Source organism: Microtus ochrogaster, chromosome 10 (genome assembly GCF_000317375.1).
Source record: "Microtus ochrogaster isolate Prairie Vole_2 chromosome 10, MicOch1.0, whole genome shotgun sequence".
Classification (NCBI taxonomy): domain Eukaryota; kingdom Metazoa; phylum Chordata; class Mammalia; order Rodentia; family Cricetidae; genus Microtus; species Microtus ochrogaster.
In genome coordinates this window covers 36,630,143-36,652,530 of record NC_022016.1, presented here as the reverse complement: position 1 = coordinate 36,652,530, position 22,388 = coordinate 36,630,143, and the positions used below count along the sequence as shown (strand labels likewise).

Below are 22,388 nucleotides of genomic sequence, written 5' to 3'. Positions count from 1 at the left end.
TACAGCCACCAGCCACGGTGTCACCAGTGTGTCTCTCAATACAGCCACCAGCCACGGTGTCACCAGTGTGCCTCTCAGTACACAGACCAGCCACATTGTTTCTACAGTAACTCTTTTCTAGCCAGCCATGTTTTATGCTTCTCAGCTTCCCATCTCTAGATGATAAATGATCTCAAATTTTCTGAATTATTTATTGAGGGAGCTTTGGTGACTCTAAAGATCACCTAAATCATCATATAGTGGGAGGCCTCCTGTATTGTAAAGAAAATTTGCTTATGAATACATTAACATATCTACTATAATTTTTCATTCTTTTGAAAATTATATTCTGGATTAGGTATGTGTGTGTGCTACCGTGTTTTACAGGGAGATTCTGTGGCTTGTGCATGCCAGGCAAGTGTTGTACCTCCTGTTCATAATTTGTATTTTGTAAAATAATTTTGTTGAACTACTTTTAAAGGGGGATATCTTTGTAGAAATTTTTTTTAATTGTGGCAGTGAATGGAAATTGTTTAGTAACATTTGCGAGTTTCTGAGATGATGTGGTAATCATAAATACATGTCAGGGAGTTCTCTGAGTTATACATCTTTAAACCTACCTCATTATTGCAGTAACTCCTTTTATGGTTATTCATAAAGGACAAATCATACCCAGATAGTTACTTTGTAACACCCAATTTTTTTCTTCTTTTGTCTTTGAAAGTTTGCACTTCATGTCAGTATTTTTATGACAGCTCTTTCACAGGCAATTCATGTCCATTTTAAAAGTTGAATGTTGCAATTATTTCAGATATGATGTATCTCCATGCAACTCTTTTCATGTATGTGTTCATTTCCTTCCAGAGAAAGTTGTGTATGCCTTTGGACTGGGACAGTTTGGCCAACTGGGCCTTGGCACTTTTCTTTTTGAAACATCAGAACCCAGAGTCATTGAGTGTATTAAGGATCAGAAAATAAGTTTTATTTCCTGTGGAGAAAATCATACAGCTTTGATGACTGGTATGATATAATTTTTCTGATTTCTGGATATATATACACACACACATGTGTATATGTATATATATAGTATTATTCATTATAAAATGAATGTTATGTGAGATAAATGTATCTAACATCTTATGGAATTTAATATTCTAAAAACAAAGTTATTTTGTATTAGTTTAGTTTAAAAGTATAATTCTGATTAAAACAAATGTGGGGACTGGGTATAACTCAGTGTGAACACATGTTCCTAGGCTTTTGAGGCCTTGAATAAAATGATTTACGTTTCGAGTCTTAAATTAGACCTTTGGAGAAGAGTAAGATATTAAAATCTTTTTCCACTTGTATCAAAACTCTCCTCAAGCCAGAGAGAAAAATCACACAGGAAAAACTTACCTTTACCTACTCAGTGTGGAAGAGCTGTCCTCATGCTGAGGGACATTTTAGGATCCTTTGACCACCAGGGGGCGTTTCACCACTTACTCCTTCCTTCCCTTTGCAAAGTAGTTGAGAGAGAAAGGCGCTGCAATGACCACCAGGGGGCGTTTCACCACTTACTCCTTCCTTCCCTTTGCAAAGTAGTTGAGAGAGAAAGGCGCTGCAATGACCACCAGGGGGCGTTTCAGGACTGACTGACTCCTTCCTTTCCTTGAAGGCCACCCACAAAAACCACTGAGCAAATTCATCTTTTTGTTGCTTTCTGCACTACGCAAGGAGATGTTCTGTTAGCCTGTTTACTTTTTAGTCTTATAAATTAGATGCTTTTGATAATGTAAGACTCAATAAAATTATCCCTTGAAGTGACTTAGCCATTCACTGTAGGGAATTTATGTATTTGAAAACTTACATGCTTTGTAACAAAATGTTTCATCTAAAAACAAAGTAAAACATGGAAAATAATTCTAGTATATCTGAATAATTCAGATTCTTGTATTTATGTTTTCCTTCCTTCTGTCCAAAATAGCTCCAAAAAGAGCAGAGCTCATGCAATAGTGTCTGTTTAGAGAAGTAGAACTTAGAAAACGTTTTTCCCACAGAACCCTTTGAGAAAAACGACCTGTCCATCATCAAATACTGATGTTCTCCTTTGCGTAGCATGTAACAACACTATGTCCCATAGGAGCTGTTGATATGTGGCCCGTACTGTGCTGCCCTAATGCTAGCTTCTTTGTTCATAGTACCATTTTCATCAACCTAAATTGTCCTTGATGGTGAATATACTTTTTATGAATCGTGAACCTCATTATAGATCATTCAGTTGTTTGCATAGTACTTTTTCTACCTGATGAAAAGTTATGCCACTAATAACTGAATATTAAGTTTGCTTGACTTTTTGCTCATCTATCTTCCCCAAGGAACAAGTTTTACAGATTTTTTTCTCTCTCTAGTTTATCTAGTACAATGACATATATTGAGTTTTCTTAAGATCTTGCTAGTTCCCTATCAATAGCTCATATTTCTAAATGTTCTTTGAGCTTAGAAGTTCAGTCAAGCAAATGAGATAAGGGTTACTTTCTCAGGCTAAAGAAAATCATCTTGGAAAAGCACACATTAAAGGTGTTGTAATATGAGCGGCGGGGCTGGTCCCCAGGACCCTGCCCAGCACCCGGCCGCCCCCACGGCTAGCTTTACCCAAAATAATTACACGGAAACTGTATTCTTTTAATCACTGCCTGACCCATTAGTTCCAGCCTCTTATTGGCTAGCTCTTACATATTGATCTAACCCATTTCTATTATTCTGTGTAGTCCACAAGCTGGCTTACCAGGAATGATCTTAACCTGCATCTGTCTGCAGTGGGACAATCATGGCGACTCACTGACTCAGCTTCTTTCTCCCAGCATCCTGTTCTGTTTTCTCCGCCTACCTAAGGGCTGGCCTATGAAATGGGCCTAGGCAGTTTCTTTATTAATAAGAAATCATTCCCACATCAGGGTTTATTTGACTTACACTTCCATATTGCTGTTCATCACTGAAGGAAGTCAGGACAAGAACTCAGAGAGGACAGAATCCTGGAGGCAGGAGGAGATGCAGAAGCCATGGAAGGACGCTGTTAATTGGTTTGCTTACCGTGGCTCACTCAACCTGCTTTTGCATAGAAACCAGGACCACAAGCCCAGGGATGGCACCACCCACCGTGAAATGCCTTGCAGCTGGATATCATGGAAGCATCTTCCTGAATTCTCTTCTATTACTTTAAGTCAGTCTCCAGTCAGGAGATTCTGTCAGTGTGCAGCTGCTTTATCTTCTTTAGTCAGAAACCCGAGATATAAGCTAATCATTTCCCAGCCTAAAGCCATTCACTTAAAAAGCTTGCTGTTCTTCAAATAGAATTTATTTTATTATTATTATTATTTTTTTTTTGGTTTTTCGAGACAGGGTTTCTCTGTGGCTTTGGAGCCTGTCCTGGCACTAGCTCTGTAGACCAGGCTGGTCTCGAACTCACAGAGATCCGCCTGCCTCTGCCTCCCGAGTGCTGGGATTAAAGGCGTGCGCCACCATCGCCCGGCTCAAATAGAATTTAAAATATGCAATCTAAACAGATTTCATCCTCCGTAGTGGTCTTGCCTTCCTGCTTTAGATTCTGATCTCTCCAAGCTCTTCATATTCGGCTTGCTGATTACTTTTTGGTCTTTTGCCTGGCCTGTTCTTGTACAAGCTTTCCCTTGTACTGCTGATTCTGCCTGGAGGGTCATTTATTTCCTTCTTGAAGCTAAATTCTATCTTTTAGGATTGACTTTGAAAGCCTTCTTTAATGCCCTGACTAGAGGGAATGTCCGCTTGTCTGTGCCCTGATTGGCCTCTGCTTCTGTGGCACTCACCATGCAACCTTTAAATGCAGGGTGTGAAGGAGGGGCTTGCAAAGAAGCGCAGCCGTTAAATGCAACTGCAGTGTCAGTGTGTGACGTTGGGCGTTAGAAATGGCAGGATCGCTCATCATAATGTGCTATCAAGATACGATCCAGATCTTGCTATGGGGATTGGTCGGAATGCTTCATTGACTCCAGCCATTGGTTTGGCAGTGTCCCACACCCCAGGAGCCAAATTAATAAAAGAGACGACTGTATTCTAAGTATTTAGTTCTCCACCAGTGACAAATTTACACCCCTTGGAGAGACAGATGATATCTGGAGACATTTTCCATTCTCACTGCTTCAGAAAGGGATTATTCTACTGGCACGTAGTAGACAGAGGCCAGTGATGGTCCTAAATAGACTACAGTGCATAACAGACACATAAGCCTTTAACCACGAAGCTTTAGTGTTCCGTTCTCATTTCCACTGCCTGCTCTTATATAGAGAACCACCAAACACTGTACTTTGCGCAGGCCAGTAGACCAGAGTCAATTCAATTCAGAATTCTATGAAAAGCTAACTGCAGTAGAAGTGAAGATATGAGTCTACAACTAGATCTGTACAAATGGAACTCGAGTAACTTTGATTTTGTTTGCATTTTAGATGTAGGCCTCATGTATACTTTTGGCGATGGCCGACATGGAAAATTAGGACTCGGGATGGAAAATTTTACTAACCAGTTCTTTCCTACACTGTGCTGTAATTTTTTGAAATTTACAGTTCAACTGGTAAGAGTTTCACATTTCCTCTTGCATAGTTTCATATTTCTAGATTTGAAACTTTTGTTATTTCATAAAAACACCTTTTTATATCTGTATGAGCATTTCATAGATATATCTAATAATGACCATAACCAGTTATGTAAGAGGCAAACGTTTCCAGATGTTTCCAGTTTTGCTCCTTCAAGAACGTTTTTGTACAAATACTGCTTTTTCTGCTTCATGTTCACTTCTCTTGCAAAGCTGGAGTGCCATGCCTGTAAGTTTGTGTCTCGTGTAGCAAGCATCCAGTAGAATGCCTTGCTCACACGGCTAACAGGGCAAATGCAACAGACCTGGGGGAGGTTGAGCACTCTCAAACCCTGCACAAGAAGAGACCAGATAATACGTAAACACTGTTGCAAATGATTTATTGGCTGAGCAGTCAGATAAGAATTTATCTTTTCAGTGCCACCTCCTAATCAGTCTTCCTGTTGTATTGTTTCTAGTATTTTCAGCAGCTAAACTGTGGACATGGAAATGCTGCTTACTTGGTAGTGCTCATGTTGCTTCTCCAAAGGCATTGTGTTCCATACTGTGGAATCCTTCTTTTATTAATTTGATAACTGTGATGGTTTTAGTTGCCAACTTGACACATTCTAGAATCACCTGGGGAGGGGCCTTAATCAGGGATTGTTTAGATTGAGTTGGCCTGAGGGTGTGCCTGTGAGGAATTTTCTTAATTAGGTTTATTGAAGTCTGAAAATCCATGCTGAATGTTGGCAGCATCATTTTGCAGACTGGGCCTTGGACTTTGCGCAGGAGAGAACAAGCTGAGCACTAACTAGCATGCATACATGTGTTTGTCCGCTCCTGGCTGTGGACCTGATGTGATTGCCTCCCTCAAGTTCTGCCATTGTGACTCTTATTATGATGGGCTTCAACCTGCAACTGAAGCTAACAGAAACCCCCAGGTTGCTTTTTTCAGGGGATTTGATCATAGTATAGGGTCTTTTTTCAATGGCTTTCATTGGTGAGTTAAGACTATTTGTATTTAGGATTATAACAGAGATAGATTTGCTAATTTCTGTAATTAAAAAAAAATTACTTCTATATCCTTCCCATGCCTCCTCTCTCCCAAATCCACATCTTCACCTTTATCCATTTTTACATACACATAGAAACAAGTACATGCATAGTCCCTCCTGTGTTCATTGTTGCCCACATGTTCTTGGGCGGCCCCTGGCATTGGATAAGCAGTCTGAGGACTCAGTTCTCTCTCACTGCAGTCGTTAGCATAGGGGTTTTGTTAACATTTTTGTGAAAAGCATTTACAACTTCAAACTCCTTAGTGTGTTTATTTTTTATTATTTTGTTCGGAGTGCTTGTATTTTCCTCTGAAGACTTGTAAGCCTTTAATTTAGAAAGTGTTCTTTGAAAGGAAAAGATTTGGAGACAACATCTTTTTTATTTTTGACAATTTCATGTGTGTGTGTGTGTGTATGTGTGTGTATGTGTGTATGTGTGTGTGTATGTGTGTATGTATGTGTGTGTGTATGTGTATGTGTGTGTATGTGTATGTGTGTGTGTATTATGATTGCGTTCATCTCCTCATTACTCTCATCCTTTTCCTTCTCCCTCTCAATGCTTTCTAAATCTTTTCAACTAGCATGTCTCTTGCTCTCATACCTTTTTCTCTTGTTTTGGTTGACTGAATTTAGGGTTGCTTACATGATGAGAGGCTATTTGCTAGACCATGGCCAGTACACTACTGGCTACACTACTAAAGAAAATGTCCCCTTCTCCGTCAGTAGTAGTGAACTGCCAATAGTTCCTGAGAGCAGGGTACCTAGTGGCTGCCCCTGCCTTCCATGATAGAATCCTGTGCAGATTTTGTACATTTATCATTATAATGGTCAGAGACTAGTTTTTCTTGAGTAATTTACATACCTGTTATTCTCTAGATGTTTTGTGAAGTTTTTAATGTTGTTTAAAGATCAAAACATAACATTTTCTAAGTTTTAATGAGATGCATACTGTGACAAGGACATTTTCTCTAGATTATATTAAGTTGAAAGTAAATGTTGGAATAGATTGGCTTTAATTTTCAGTCTGTTTAAAGAATTATGTTTAATTCATGTAAATGTATACATCTGTACATATATACATATATACACATATATATGTATCTGCATACTTGTACCTATCTGTAGAAAGAAGCCATGAGCGAGGCCATCTCAGAGGTGTGCCTCTAAGTAAATGTCTTGTTGCTGATCTGATAACTGCTAGCCCATTTGTGTTTGATGTTAGCAGTGATCAATTTTTCTGTGGATTTGCACTTGCAGATTGCCTGTGGTGGATGTCACATGCTTGTTTTTGCCACCCCACGACTTGATGCAATAGATGAATCGGAATTTGAAGAAGTGTATGAACCTTACCTAAGTACAGGCTCTATGTCCACCACTGACCTGACCCCAGGAACTCCACTGAATAGATCTTTATCAGCACGTCTGCGGCGAAGAGAGCGGGTACAATTGTGCTCTAGTGTGTGTGATAAGCGCTGTCAACCACTGCAAATAAAATAGCAACAATTCTCTTTTTAAGGGAGGGTCTTTTAAGATGAAAATGATCAGAGATAAAGGCTTTTAAACTTATGACATAAGTTCAGAGTTGATATTAAAGAATACAAATGGGAAAATTCAAATGATCATGAATAACCTTTGTTTATAGGTCATTATCAAACACACAGCACATTTCATATAGATCTTTCTTAGCTCAAAGTAAGTGGTCCCTTGATCTTTCCTTCAACTGTATGTTGATATATGATGACTATTTGTTACATGCTTCTCTTTGGTAATACTGTGATAAGAACATTTTTATCTGTGTAACACAGCTTTAGGAATATACACCACAGTATTAGTATAAGAGATAGTGTTCTATTATACAGAAGACATGGGGCACATAATATTAACATAATGCTGCCTTTTTTGTTAAACCTCCTAAACAATGGAAGGTTATAGTCTGTAAACAATGAAATATGGGCAACAAAGAAATGAGTCCTTCACTTGGAGACAAAATATTTCCTACTAATTATGTTTAGAGACTCTCTTCTATGCTTTAAAATTGCTACATAAGTCACAGCTCTTTAAAATGAAAATATTTAAATACTTAAAAGCTTTGAAAATTATTTTAAGTTCTAAGATGTATTCCTTTTGAAGTTATATCTGTATTTTATTATGAAACAATATATATGGAATAATGAAGACTGTCCCATCAGCCTGTGGTAATAGTTGTTTCTTATGAACAACTTTTTGTTTCTCAGGGTAGACAGCTGAAACACAAACACACTCCCTAACATAAAAAATAGACTTAGAGACTTTGATAGAGACCGTTTAGAGGACCGACGATACAAAGACAGAAGCACAAGGCTTTTGAGGCCTTGGGAATGCTTATGTGCATGTTGTGGAACATTGGCAGACTTGAAGGCTTTCTCTCTTCAATATTTTCACTAACTACAGGAAAGTGTATGCAGCTGTTATATGTAGGATCATCTGACAGTTTGTTTAACCTTTCTTTAAAGGAGAGACCGCCAGGTTCTGCTTCACTGGTGGGAGCACTGCCTCCCTTAGAGGGAACGTCTGCTGGTTTCTTTTCCCCCAGTTCAATCCCTTTCCGCTTGTCTATGAACTTCTCAGAGCAAAGCCCCCCGGACTCGGTCGAGCCACTAGACTCAGGTAAGCTTGGTCTGCTCTCAGTGGAAGTGGGACTGGCACTCCTCTCATGTCCATGCTTATGGGCCAGGACATAGGTCGGTGGGATAATCAGAATACTTGTTCAGTGTGGGTAAGGCCCTGAGATTCATTCCCAGAACTAGAAAGAAATGAAGCACCTGTTTTTTTACAGTTTGCTATATTATCTTCCCTCTAGTTAGAGTGTGGCATTTCTAGTTGGAGCGGAAATCTATATACTCCATACACCACTCATCGTAGCAGCAACTCTATGGAGCAGTGGGAAGTACACAAAAAATCATTCTAGGCCTGCAAATTCCATAACTTTGGTGGGAAAATAGTCTTTATTTTATGGCTAAGAAAAGCAAGGCTCAAAGAGAAGATGTGGCCTTCCTACATTCATCTGGCGACTGCAGTGGACAGGGTGTCAATGGAAGGAAGTCTGTGCTGCCCTGCCATGCACCGCTGTGCTCATGTGCTTCAGCGTGCAATTATGTAGTTCAGCTCATCTAAATCACATGCTAGGTCTGCTACTTCTAAACTCTGGGGCCATCTTAATTTTTCAATGCCCCGGGTTCTTTATGTTTGAAATGTGTTTAATAATACTGAATTAAAAGTCTGGCAAGATGACACAGAAGATTAAGACCCTTGCTAGGTATGAGTGAGAACCTGAGTTTGATCTCTTGAACCCACATCAAGGTTAAAAGAGAAATGGCCGACTAACTATTCTGCACCTCTTCTAAATAACTTTATTTGGAGATATTAGGGTTTCTTAGGAGAATGAGTCCATTACTACTAATGTATACCTGAATATGAGCTCATGACCAAAGGATCAGAAAAACAGTAGTTTGGGGACTAAAATAGGAAAGAAAAGCAGATGAGATGGCCCAGAGGTTAAACGCCTTTGCTGTGAAGGTCTGGTGACTGGAGCTCGTTTCTGGCTGTCACATATAGGTGGAAGGAGAGAACTGACTCCATGACTTGTCTTCTGACCTCACACACATGCCATATGATGCAGTACCCATATACACATATCATACACACGCACACACACACACACACACACACACACACACACACGCATACACACCAATAATATTGAAAATGAAACCTAGGGGTTGGGGATAAAACATGGCAGAGATGACTTTTATATCTTTGAGGAATCTAGGCAAATGACTGAATTAATAAAGAGCCAGAGACCCTGGCAAGAGCAGGCCATGGAAAAGGCATGATAAGCAGGACATCAGTAATGAGCTAGTCGCATGCACCTCTCATAGGGCATACTTTGAAATATGCATCAGCGTCAGTTTAGCCTTAAACATAGAAAAGTTACCAAGTTGAGAGGGAGCATGGAAAGGATTAGAGGGCGGTGTATTGGATCGAGGTGATCATATTTCACTGCATACATGTTTGAGATTCTCAAAAGTAAAAATTTCAAAAAAATTTAAAATGTTGAAAATAGTAGCAGATTGTGCAAAAGAGTGTGTTGAGAGAGAGAGAAAGGTTTATAGAGTAGGAAAGTTATTTCACACTTCAGGAGATTTCAGTGCGGAGTGATATGTAACTCTATAATTTTGTAGCTAGAGTCAATAAGAATTTTGTCTAAAGTTTAAACTAAACTTTTTATAACTAAATTTAATTTAAAAGTAAAGTAATTCAAAGAGTCAGAATATATGCATCCCAGACAAAGACTTGGAGGTAATGCCTTAGAAAAGGGAACCAGTGTGATTAGAAGATGGGGGTGGGAATTCAGGTATGTTGTTGGAAAAAGAAACGGTAAGAAAAAATATTCTTCATTTCATAGATTAGAAGATACTTATTAGGATTGAATAGTTTTCTTCAGTCTAATGGTGTTTTTACTTGATGTATTCCAGTCCAGTTGACCTTTTAAGATAATCATACTTCTGGGTTACTGTGGATTGCAGGGAAGTCAGACTGTCATTTAGAAGGTAAAGGAGAAAGGACCAACTTTAGTTAGGAACAATGGATTCAGGAAATTAGTATCTGAGAGAGTAGTAATTTGAATGCACAAAAGAGTTCCCAGTACATTTGGCATCATGGAGAACACCAGCAATGTCAACCTGAGAAGCTCTAGGGCAAGATCTGGGCAGAAGCCAGAGTGCTTAGAGTTGAGGCATGAAAGGAGAATGGGCAAGTGAAGAGGAGCTAAGCTCTCTAAATCATTATTTTGTCTGTTTGGTTATGAGGCCCAAAGAACTGGGCTGGCTGCTGGAGGGATTGTGAGACCAGTGTGGGACACAACGGAATCCCACATGTAAGCCAATGGAGGTGAACCAGTAGTCCAGGAGAGCACGGTAGCACAGGGGACGCTGGGATACAGAACAGTCCTCAATAGCAGGGAAGACACAGTACAGTGTAACAGAAGTGGAGGTGAGCCAGTAGTCCAGGAGAGCACGGTAGCACAGGGGACGCTGGGATACAGAACAGTCCTCAATAGCAGGGAAGACACAGTACAGTGTAACAGAAGTGGAGGTGAGCCAGTAGTCCAGGAGAGCACGGTAGCACAGGGGACGCTGGGATACAGAACAGTCCTCAATAGCAGGGAAGACACAGTAGGGTGTAACAGAAAAATGAGAAGTTGGATACAACTGTATATGGATACATTGATGGAGAGAGAGAGAGAGAGAGAGAGAGAGAGAGAGAGAGAGAGAGAGAGAGAGAGAGTGAGTAACAGAAAGTAGATCATGTCTTGTGACATACATTTTCTCAATCGAACCTGAGACAAAAGAAACCGATCTTTTCCAAACCTACATTCTCTGATTCTCTAATCTATACTTTTGTGACAGTTTCCACATTATTTTTAAAGTACAGTATAATGCCTACCTATTCTTTGTCCTGTGAAGGATTCCTCATTATTATAAAAATAAGTATAAAATCTCCCATATGAGTCCCGCCTGTTGTTCTAACTTCGTCTTCTAATAATATTTCCTTATAGTATTCATCTAGGTTAGGCCCATGAGCCAAATCTAGCTAGTGTCCTACTTTTGTAAGTGGAAATTTATGGAAACAATCTATTCTGGGTCCTTCATGTATTGTGAGTGGCCGCTTTTATGCCAAAATGTCAGAGGTTGGTGGCTGGAGAGGAAGATCAGCAGCTAAGAGTACTTGCTCCTGAAGAGACCTGAATTGAGGTCCCAGCATCCATGTTGGACAGCTCACAACCACCTATGACTCTAGCTTTGTGGAACCAGATACTCTTTTCTAGCCTTTGCCCATGTGTGTGTGCATCACACACACACACACACACACACACACACACACACACAGAGTAATAAAATCTTTTCTGAAAGTTTGAGATATTAAGGATAGCCGTATAGTCCCTGTATTTACTTACAATCTGAAACTTTCACAACACAGCCTCAGATATTAACTTACAGTGCTTGCTATTGCTCAAACTGAGTGATTCAGTTTAACTTCCTGAAAAGAGCATGGACTGCAGAGTCAGACAGAACTGAGACAGGAACTGAGCACCAGAAGAGTCAATGAACCTACTTTCCTCTCATTGTCATGGGATTAATTCAACATAGGTTAAAGTATATGCTTCGAACACGTGGGAAATGTTCAACATAAGCTGCTTTCTTAGGTCTCTCTCTGCTTCTTTGCATTGTTAGTATTGGGCTTGATTTTCTTCCCCTTCCACCTACCTCTCAGAATTCTACACATCCTTGCATATACCATGCAAATGAAATCTTTCTTATTCCCAATATTCATATGCGATTTTTTTTCTTTACCCAGTATCCTATGTTCTACATCTCTTCTAGAGTATGAGTTCATTAAGCATAAACAGTTACATTACTGTTTGTTAATGAACACACACACACCACCAGCCTTATATCTTACATATAGATAATTGAAACACAGAAATAATTAGTATATTTTAGTTTTCTCTGCACATTGTCTCATATGGAAGGAATGTAAAATGAACAGTTTAAATTCATTAACATTCAATTACAATCAATTGAAAGGATTCAAAACAAAGTAATGAGTGTATACTGACATTTTTAATAGAGATTTCATAATATATGGTCAGGAGATTAAAAAGGGCACAGTGACAGACAAAACTAAAAGTTCCAATAGAGCAAATTCATTTGGAATTTTCTGCTTTGTGATATTATCAGTTTTTGAGTTCTAAGTGGTTATACTAGTTTTTCATGGCTACATTTAAAAATGACCAAAATTTAGCAGGTCAAAATCATAGATATTTGTTGTTTGACACATCTTCCGAGAATCAAGAATGCAAGAGCAGCTAGACTGAGTGTTTCATGCTCAGGCTCTTTCATGGACTTGTGCTTTTGAATGGGATGGTACTATCTGGAAGCTTGAGTGGACTCCTAGCTCATTCATGTGATCATTAGCAGGGCACTTCACATCTTTGCCATATAGGCTTCTTCAAAGAAATGCTCACAATATGGAAATAAAACACACATGTGTGACCAAGAAACTCCAGTCATGGCACAGTTATGCTCACTTTACTTAGATGATGGTGCACATAGAACTCAAGCCCCATATCATATGCAAGGGGAGCCACAGTGAGGTGAGAATACCAGGGGAGTGGGGTCATGGGGACTGTCTTAAGGCTAGCTGGCAGTGCTTGATACAGATGGCTCACCTGAGAAGGTCTTCTTCCAAAGGACTACTGTTTGCATGTCCTTAGGAATGAAGCTGTTGCTACATATTTGTCAGCACAGTAAACTCTCAGTGTGAGATTTGAAAATGTGCTGCTACTATGAGTGACTACTGTTCATCTCCAATCACAAGATTAGAAGGCCTTGGGTGCAGTTATACCCCATGATGTATTATAGAGCGATGTATTTATTCATTTGCTTTTCTCATTTCTGTTAGATCTAAGTCTGACTTTTTGCTTTTATTCATTCAGATTATTTTGAAGATAAAATGAACAAAGAGACAGACACAGAAAATTCTTCAGCAGTGGATTCAGAAAACCTTGGTGAAACTACTGATATCTTAAATTTGGTAATTATTTTTGGTCTATTTAGATATAAGTTATGTGAATTTTAGTTCCCCATGAACTTGAGTGTATATACTTTGTATATTGTTTTATGTGTAAAATATGTGTCCTACAGTTACATCCATTTTCCTGAAAATGACATGAGTTGATTATTCTTTATGGCTGAATTAAACACCCTAGGGTGTCTGTGTGTCTATGTGTGTGTGTGACAGAGAGGGGCAAAGGCAGAGAGAGAGTGTATGTGTATTTTCCTTTATCTGTTCATCTGTTGACAGAATTTATACTTTAACTAATGACTTTTATTGCACTAAACATGGGTATATACAGTTTTGGTGGGGTTTTTTGGGTTTTTTTTTTTTTTTGGTTTTTTAGTTTTTCGAGACAGGTTTCTTCTGTAGCTTTGAAGCCTGTCTGGAACTCACTCTGTAGACCAGGCTGGCCTCGAACTCACAGAGATCCACCTGCCTCTGCCTCCCGAGTGCTGGGATCAAAGGTGTGTGCCACCACCTCCTGTCTTTACAGGTATTTCTTTTGTATGCTCACTTCATTTCTTTCACATATAAACCCCAAACTAGTAGAAGAATTAGATTATTTTTAATAATAGTTTTGATAATTAGTAATATTTAATAATTAGTAATTTAATAATAAGTAGTTATTTTAAAATAATAAATAGCTCTATTTTTAGCTTTTGAGAAACCTTTGCACTGTACATCATGGCTATACTAATTTATATTCCTAGCAAGAGTTTTAAATATTTCCTTTTTTCACATTGTCCCATTTTTATCTCTTATTTTATGCATTTGGATTTTTTTCTCTTTGGTTAGTTTAGCTAAGGTGTTGTCCATTTTATTTATGCTTCAATGATGTAGCTCTTTGTTTCATGGCCTTTTATGCTGGTCTTTTAATCTCCATTTAATTCATTTCTGATATGATCTTTATTGTGTATCATTTCTTTCCTTCTACTGATTTGGGTTTTGCTGTGTTCTTGTTTTTTAGGGCCTTGTGATACATTGTTGTTTTTGTGATCTCTCTGGCTGTTTTGTGTGTTTATGTCTTCACTCAGTGCTATCCACATCCCTTTGTGTACAGCTTTCTCTGTAGCCCACAGGTTCTGGCATATTGTGTTTCCATTTTCATATATTTTGATAATTTATTTTATTTTTAAAAAAAGAAAACAAACTATCTTTTTTTACTTTACATACCAATCCCAGTTCCCACTCTCCCCTCCTCCCATTTTCTCCACCTTTTCCCCCACCCTACCCTCCCATCTACTCCTCAGAGAGGGTAAGGCACATTGATGGGGAAGGTCTAACACCCTCCCTACTATATCTAGGCTGAGCAATGTATCTATCCAAAGAGAATGGGTTCCAAAAAGCCAGTACAAGCAGTGGGGCTAAATCATGGTGCCACTGCCAGTGGCCCTGCAGTCTGCCCCAGCTATGTAACTGTCACCCACATTCAGAGGCTCTAGTTTGGTCCTGTGCTGGTTCTTTCCCTTTCTCACCAGAGTTGGTGAGCTCCCATTAGCTCAGGTAAACTGTTTCAGTGGGTGTCCCCATAATGCTCTTGACCTCTTTGTTCATCTTCTCACCCCTCCCACTCTTCCACTGGACATTGGGAGCCCAGCCCAGAGCTCCAGTGTGGATCTCTGCCCCAGGCTTCATCAGTTGCTAGATGAAGGCTCTATGTTGACATTTTAGATATTCATCAATCTGACTACAGGGCAAGGCCAGTTCAGGCACCTTCTCCTCTATTGCTTAGGGTCTTAGCTGGGATCATTCTTGTGGATTCTTGAGAATTTTTCTAGTGCCAGATTTTTTGCTAGCCCCATAATGGCTTCTCAATCAAGGTATCTCTTTCCTTGCTCTCATCTCTGTCCTTCACTCATCTCAACTATCCCATTTCCTCGTGTTCTCCTCCCTGCTCCCTTTCTCTGGTCCTCCTCCCTTTCCGCACTCCTTTCTCCCCCTACCCCCATGCACCCAGTTTTCTCAGGAGATCTTGTCTATTTCCCCTTCCCAGGGGGATCTATATATGTTTCTCTTAGGGCTGACCTTGTTACTTAGCTTCTCCAGGGTCATGGACTATAGGCTTGTTATCCTTTGCTTTACAGCTAGTATCCAATTATGAGTAAGTACATCCCTTGTTCACTTGTTCATCTGAGTTGTTACCTCACTCAGGATGGTTTTTTTTTCTAGCTCCCTCCATGTGCATGCAAATTTTAAGATGCCATTGTTTTTTTACTGCTGAGTAGTACTCCATTTAAATTTAATTCAGTAGTACTCTTCTGAATTTTTCAGTGGTCTGATAGTCACTGAAAACTATTATTTGACTTCCATGTGTTTGTGTAATGGCTATAGTTTTTTTCTATTGATTTCTATTATTTTCTTTTTATTCCATGTAGTCTGATAATATGTTAGAAATTAAAATGTGTTTGAATTTTGTATAATTTCCTTTATGGTCTTACATATGTTCCATATGCTGATGTCAAGAAATGTGCATTCTACATCTGTTGAAATATAAGTAACATTACTGTGTTGCTTTTTTTCTTGAATAAGAATGCAGTACTGAAGTCACTACTATTATTGTGCTGGAGCATATCTTTCCCTTCACCTATAGTTGTATTTTTTCATAAAATCGAATACTTCAGTATTTGGTGAATGTATGTATGTATGTATGTATATGTATTTTAATGTATTTTTCAAGAATTGTTTCCTTGATTAATAAGTAGTGACAGTCTTGGTTTCTAATCCTGGCTTTCAGCATATTTTGTATATTTCAGTGGATATTAGTATAGCTACTTTTGCTTATGTTTAGAGTCCATCCACTTTGAAATAAATTTCCACCTCTTTCAGTTCTCTGTATGTATTCTTGATGCAGTTCTTTGCCTAAAGTATATTGCTCTTTGTTTTCAAATACTGTCACCCAACTGGTGTCTTTTGATTGGTAAATTAACCCCATTTACATTCAAGTTTTTATTGAAAGGTGTATATATGTTACTGATTTAGTTCTTTCCAAAAATCTGTTTATTTCTTCTTGCTTTAGCATGTCTTCCTCTCATCCTAGAAGTGGCGGCTAGCTGCTTCTCAGTTGTATGACTAGTGTCACAGCGAGAGGTATTCTTTTCAGTGCTCTCAGGATTGTGTTTGGTCTCCTTTCTCTTCTAGGTGTAGGGTTGCTTTAATTGTCTTCTGTGATTCTAGTCTATTAGTCATGGCTTACATTAGTGCAAACTTATCTTGGAAGGTCTTTATTTCTCCATTGAATTTGAAGGATAACTTTGCTAGGTGTCTTAGAGTTACTATTGTAGTGATGAAATACCATGACCAAAAGCAACTTTGGAAGAAAGAGTTTATTTCACATTTTACTCAGTTCCAAATAACAGTTTCTCATCAAAAGCAATGAGGGCAAGGACTCACACAGCACAGGAACCAAGAGGCAGGAGCTGATGCAGAGGTCATGGAGGGGAGCTGGCTTACTCCTCATAGCTTGATCAGCCTGCTTTTTTATAGAACCCAGGACCACCTGCCCAGCAGTGGCCCCACCCACAATGCTTGAACCCTTCCACATTAATCACTAATTAAAAAAATGCCTACAGGCTTGCCTGCAGCTGAATCTTCTGGAGCCATTTTGTCAATTGAGACTGTCGTCTCTGATGACCCTAGCTTGTGTCAAGTTGACATAAAGCTAACCAGCATTCTAGGTATGATACTCTTGATTGGCAATTATTTTTATATGATTTGAAATACATCATTATTCCATTCTCTCTAGTCTTTAATTTAATAAATCTCTTATTCTAATTGATTTGCCTTTAAATGGAATCAAGTGTTTCCTTGTATAGCTTGTTTGTTGTTGATTGCCTTTGAGATTGCAGTCTCAATCTGTAACCGGTCAGTCTTAGAATTTACTCTGTAATCCCATCACCTGAATTTGAATTTACGATGGCCTAAAGGTGGCCTTCATAGTGTGTTTCTATGTTGAGATTCGTATGTTTGTTGGAGTAGATGCGTCTTACACTATTATGTGAGATACTCCTATTTAGCACCTCTTCCTTCTGGTATACATTTGAGATATCAGTTTCTTGTGTAGTGTTGAGTCTAATTACAATTGAACTTCCTGCTAAAATGTTTGTGTGGAATATTTGGCAGTGATCTGTAAGTTTTGACGTGATGTGCACAATGTCAGTCTGGTAAGCCCACTCTCTCTGTATACACACACTCACAACTGTCATGCAGAATCTTACACAATTCTTTGCTTTAGATTCTGAAAGTTGGATTCCTGAGGCTCCTGTCAAGAAAAACACCTTCCTTTCCAGTCAGCATTGCATTCTAATTTCCCACTGTGCAGAATTTCTTCTACCTGGCCAACCTGTCTCTAGGCTACTACCTACCAAACTCATGCAATATTGCCTGGAAACTATTGTGCAGCTTTTATGTGGGGCACATAAACAAACATGTATCCATCCTATACACAAAACTAACAACAGACCAAATTAACAATACCACCAAAGTCCAACTTGATAAACCAATGGTTCATTGCAGGCTACTTACAAGTGCGTAGATGACTCTAAGGTCTTATCACTGAAAATCCTGTCCTAGAATGTGTGATGCTGCCCAAAACATACCTCCTTGGAACCTACTGTATACCTTGAAGGCAACTCAGCTGATCAGAGTCTCCTCTCACCAGTAGTCCTTACTGATTATATAACCTAGAAGGAGGGACTTTGTGAATAAAGCTTACCTGTTTCTGTGACTTCTTCACACTTGTGATTTGTCTACTTCCTAAGTCTTAGTGAGCTTCCCTTCAAGATAGAATGCTTCAATTAGGAGGCTGCGCAATATGGCTGCAAAGATAGGAAGATAGGAACCTTCAGTTCTTAGAGCAGTTAAGTTTAGATAGTAAGACCCACTGCAGGATGGCTCCCCCGTTGCAACACCCTGATAGTAATCTTGGAAACCCAGATAAATACTCCAGAACAAGTTTCCCGTGTGATTTGAGGTCTCTTGTCTTATCTAGACTGTGTCTTCTGTAGCCCACAATGTAATTTCTTATGGTCCTGAAGCTGTTTGGTGGGTGGATCAGTGCCACAGCACAAAGGAAACCAAATAGAAGCTTATGGACTCAGACACACAGATAGCACATTTTGTCTCTCATGTGTGAAATCTTGACTGGAAATAAAAATTCTGACATGAAAACAGAAGGAGAACTGTGTAGGGGGGCAGGGACAATGGCGTGAGAAGGGGTGGCAGAGTAGGAAGTGTGGCTGAAATACACACTGCACATACGGAAATGTAATGAGACATAGTATTTTGTTGAATAAATAAATGATTTTATCTTTTTTAAATCTAGGCCCACAAAGGCTAAATTAAGAAATCTTTTAGCTCATGCCAGGATTTCTGTAAAGCCTGACTACAAAATTCTGCACTAGCGGTGCTCCCTGAGGCATTATGTCTCTCATTCTTGCCAACACACTTTCCTGTAACATGAACGGGGCCTGCTTGTTGGGGTTTATGTCCTGCTTGGTTCCCACAGCTGTTCAGCCCCAAAGAAAATCACACAGAGATCTCCATAAAACTGATTGCCCCATCAGCTCAGGCTTCTTATTAGTTCTTATGACTGATATTAACCCATTATTCTAGCCACATGGTTTGGTACCTTTCTCAGCAGGGCAGCTCACATCTTACTTCTTCGGAGTCTAGGCAGGAGTTGGGAGGAATCAACTTCCTCCTTCCCAGAATTCTCCTGTTCTCATTGCATAATTTCTACTTCCTGTCTGGTTTTCCCACCTATACTTCCTGCCTGACCAATCAGCGTTTAATTAAAACATGATTGACAGAATACAGACAATTCTCCCGCACCCCACCCCAACTGCCATGCCACTGGTCTTGGGACACCTCTTTCCTCGCAACTCTGTTCCCATGCTCCAGCCATTTCTAAGAAGGCCACTCCAGTATCACATTCTGACACTCCATCCACCTAAACAAGTAGGAAGGGCTCCTGTTTTGCTTCTAATATAGAGAAGCTGAAAGGTATTGGATTGCTTTGAGCAATCTTGAGTATCAGGCTTATTGAGTTCTCAGCAGCTTTTTTGTCTTGACATCATCAGTTGGCAGTTGTAAATAGATTGTAATAATGTCTGAGTTTCTTCACACTTATTATTCATATATAATTTTTCCATTTTATCTAGAACATATATTTTATTTATTTCAGACACATGTGATGGACCTGAGTTCCAGTGAGACATCATTAAAATTTTCACCAATTCAAAAACAAAAGGTATAACACATAGAGTTATTATTATTATTACTGCTATTATTGTGGTAGGTAAGAACAGTTTTATCTTTCTTTGAAATTTTTTTTGTAAAGAGGACAAAAAGGTAATCATGCACTTGTAGTAAAATTTCAAAGACAGGAATCTAATGTAGATGACTTCTGTTTGCTTTCTTTTATTGGTATATATAGAATTTCATTGCTAGAATTGCTCATCCACTTATTCACCTAAGTTATGACAATTCTTTTCAGCCAGGTAATAGTCAGTCATCATAGCTGGAACTTGAGGGAAGAGGCTGCTATTTATCGACTGTAGCCCTTAATTTGGCTATATATGACTGCATGAGTCACTATGAGACTTTGCTGGAGAATGTTTACATCTTTCTAGCTTTAAAGTTTTGTGAGTTGTTTTTAGTGTAAAGTGTTTGATAATCATTTTACAATATTTAGATTGGACGTTATTAAGGAAGGATTAGCATAAAGCATGATTTAAATAAAAGTTGGAAATTAGTAAGCAGCTGTAGATGAGTGAAAAGGAGGCACTTTAGTTTGTAACAATGTCAGGAGTAAAAAACAGCATGTGATTTCCACAACCCTAGATAAATGATAAATTCATTATTTTTGCTTCTCCTGATTTTAGGGACCAATGAAATAAAAATATGAGGTATTTGGAAGTTACTAAAATAAAGCAATTCACTTTGAGGTTTGGCTTTGGAAATCATTTAATGTTTCTACTGCCTTTGCTATATTATTAGGTTAAAATTCTTAAAACCAGATCTTATAAAATGCAGGAAGATCTTGCTGAATTATAAAAACATATAGGTAGCGCTCTAGAAGTGTGAGACACAGCGAGTGACAGCGTGTCTTTGAACATGGGAGAGCTGGTCTCTTGACACAGCTGGCAGAGCATGAGTGCCCACTACCTCAGTGACTTACTCTGCCTCAAGCCGCCATCTTTCCTGTGTCTCTCCTTCCAGTGTCTTAGATGCTAGGCTTGAAGTTTTCTGGGTTGTTGGGAAAAGAAAGGCACATGCAATTAGAAATAAGTTCTGGAAGTTGGGACTGTCTCTCTTAGGATTCAGATTTCAAAACTTTCTAAAGAGCAGACCTAGAAACAGTAGCAATGGGAACCCCTTCTCTTTAAACGGATGTGCACCCCATATTTCACATGCTGCTTTTATGTTAGGCTCTGTCAGGACAACTTGAGTGAGTAAAAATGATTATATTTGTTATACTGTTTCTATTAGCTTGTTAATTTGTAACTCATGTTTTATTAATTTATTTAATCTAATAATTTATAAAGTTGAAATGTGAGCCTTCCCTAGCTGTTATAGATACAAATGTAAAATCTGTACAGTGATTTATATAACTTTGATGCCTTTGCCAATTAATAATAGTTTGATGGTTACTTCAAAAACTTTACAGAATCAAGACTTTACAGAGGAAGCGATGGAAAGTACACCTTGTACTGAAAATGATGATAGTTATGAATATGAAGAGATATCAAAAATAAAAAAGGAGACAGTATACAAACAATATCTAGCAAAAGGGATCTTCATGATACGACCAGCCGAGATTATGGTAGCATTTTCAGATGAGGAAGTAGGTAATGGCCTAGACCAGGCAGGGCCTCAGGTCAACACTGCTGAGAAGGGTTTACAAAAAGAGGAAAGAGAACAGAAAAGTATTGAAGAACTAGCCCCTGAGAAGAAAACTGAGGTGATGGAGATAACAGATGTGAATGATATCATAGATGGGGAAGAGAGTGCAAAATCAGATCCATTTTTCGATGACTTACAAGACAAAGACATGAATTCTGAGAGCGAAGAGAGTAAAGATACTGCTCAGGAAATGAAGAGCAGTGAGCAGAATTTGATCTTTGACAGTGAAACAGAAGTGGTAGAAGAACCAGACAGTTACGTTGAATGCGAAAGAGAAAGTCAGCCAGGCAGAGCTGAGGTGTTGGAGCAGCCTGAGCCAGTAGAAGCTAGTAGTGACGAGAAAGATGATGATGAAGTGGAAACTGAGCACTGCCTATGGTACATCAGGAAATGTGCTGAACAAGAGAGTGAGAGCGAATCCAAAGCAGGCATGTACGCTGCGAAATACGATCTTAAGTATGACCACTTGTCAGGGATACCAGAGGAGCAGGAAGGACCGGAGGATCCAGAAGGAAATGCAGTAGTGGAGCAAAAAGTTCAGGTACAAGAGAAAAATGTGGAATTGGAAGGAGAAGGAAAGGAGGAGAAAACAGAACCCCCGCCAGATGTCAGTACAGAAAAAGAGGTGAGTGAAAGTGAGGGAGAGTCAGGGGGAGAGGATGGAGCTGAGGGCGAAAGTGAGGGAGAGTCAGGGGGAGAGGTAGATGATGGAGCTGAGGGTGAAAGGGATCAAATCTGTGAGAAGGATAGTTTAGGAGCAGAACAGTGGCAAAGGGTGCAGGACAAACTAGACAGGATGACAAGAAAGAGGAAGGGAGAAAGGCACATCTTGGTTATGGAAGAGAAAGACTTAGAAGAGGAGGAAGGATGGGGAAAGGGGGCTGAGGGAAGAGAGAAGATGGAAAGGGATGAAGGAAGCCGAGTGCAAAGAAACCAAGAGATGGAAGAAAGAGAACTACAGGGTATAGGAGATGAAGATGAGGAAGAGGAGGAAGAGGGGAGGAACGAGGAAGAGGGAGGAGAAGACACATCAGAGGAGCAACGTGGGGAGGAGGAATGGGAGGGAAACAATAAGGAAGGAGATAGGAAAGAGAAAGAAAGAGAAAGGGAAGTTAAAGGAGTGGAAGAAGAGGGAGGAGAGGAAGAGGGGGAAGAAGAGGGAGAAGAGGAAGAGGGAGGAGAGGAAGAGGGGGAAGAAGAGGGAG

General features: G+C 39.3%; 1 protein-coding gene across 3 annotated transcripts in view; it reads left to right on the top strand.

The window, feature by feature from the left end:
* The window catches only part of Rpgr (retinitis pigmentosa GTPase regulator), a 50,681-nt gene that overhangs the window by 12,463 nt on the left and 15,830 nt on the right, over positions 1-22,388 (top strand). Inside the window, exons 8-14 of one of the 3 annotated variants that reach the window (XM_005352844.2) lie at positions 844-999; positions 4,440-4,564; positions 6,880-7,062; positions 8,115-8,268; positions 13,160-13,257; positions 19,463-19,528; positions 20,948-21,808. In XM_005352844.2, coding sequence (XP_005352901.1) covers positions 844-999; positions 4,440-4,564; positions 6,880-7,062; positions 8,115-8,268; positions 13,160-13,257; positions 19,463-19,528; positions 20,948-21,808 — 1,643 coding nt within the window. The remainder of the gene's footprint in view (positions 1-843; positions 1,000-4,439; positions 4,565-6,879; positions 7,063-8,114; positions 8,269-13,159; positions 13,258-19,462; positions 19,529-20,947; positions 21,809-22,388) is intronic. The other 2 variants (XM_005352845.2, XM_026782161.1) reach the window with 2 other exon arrangements.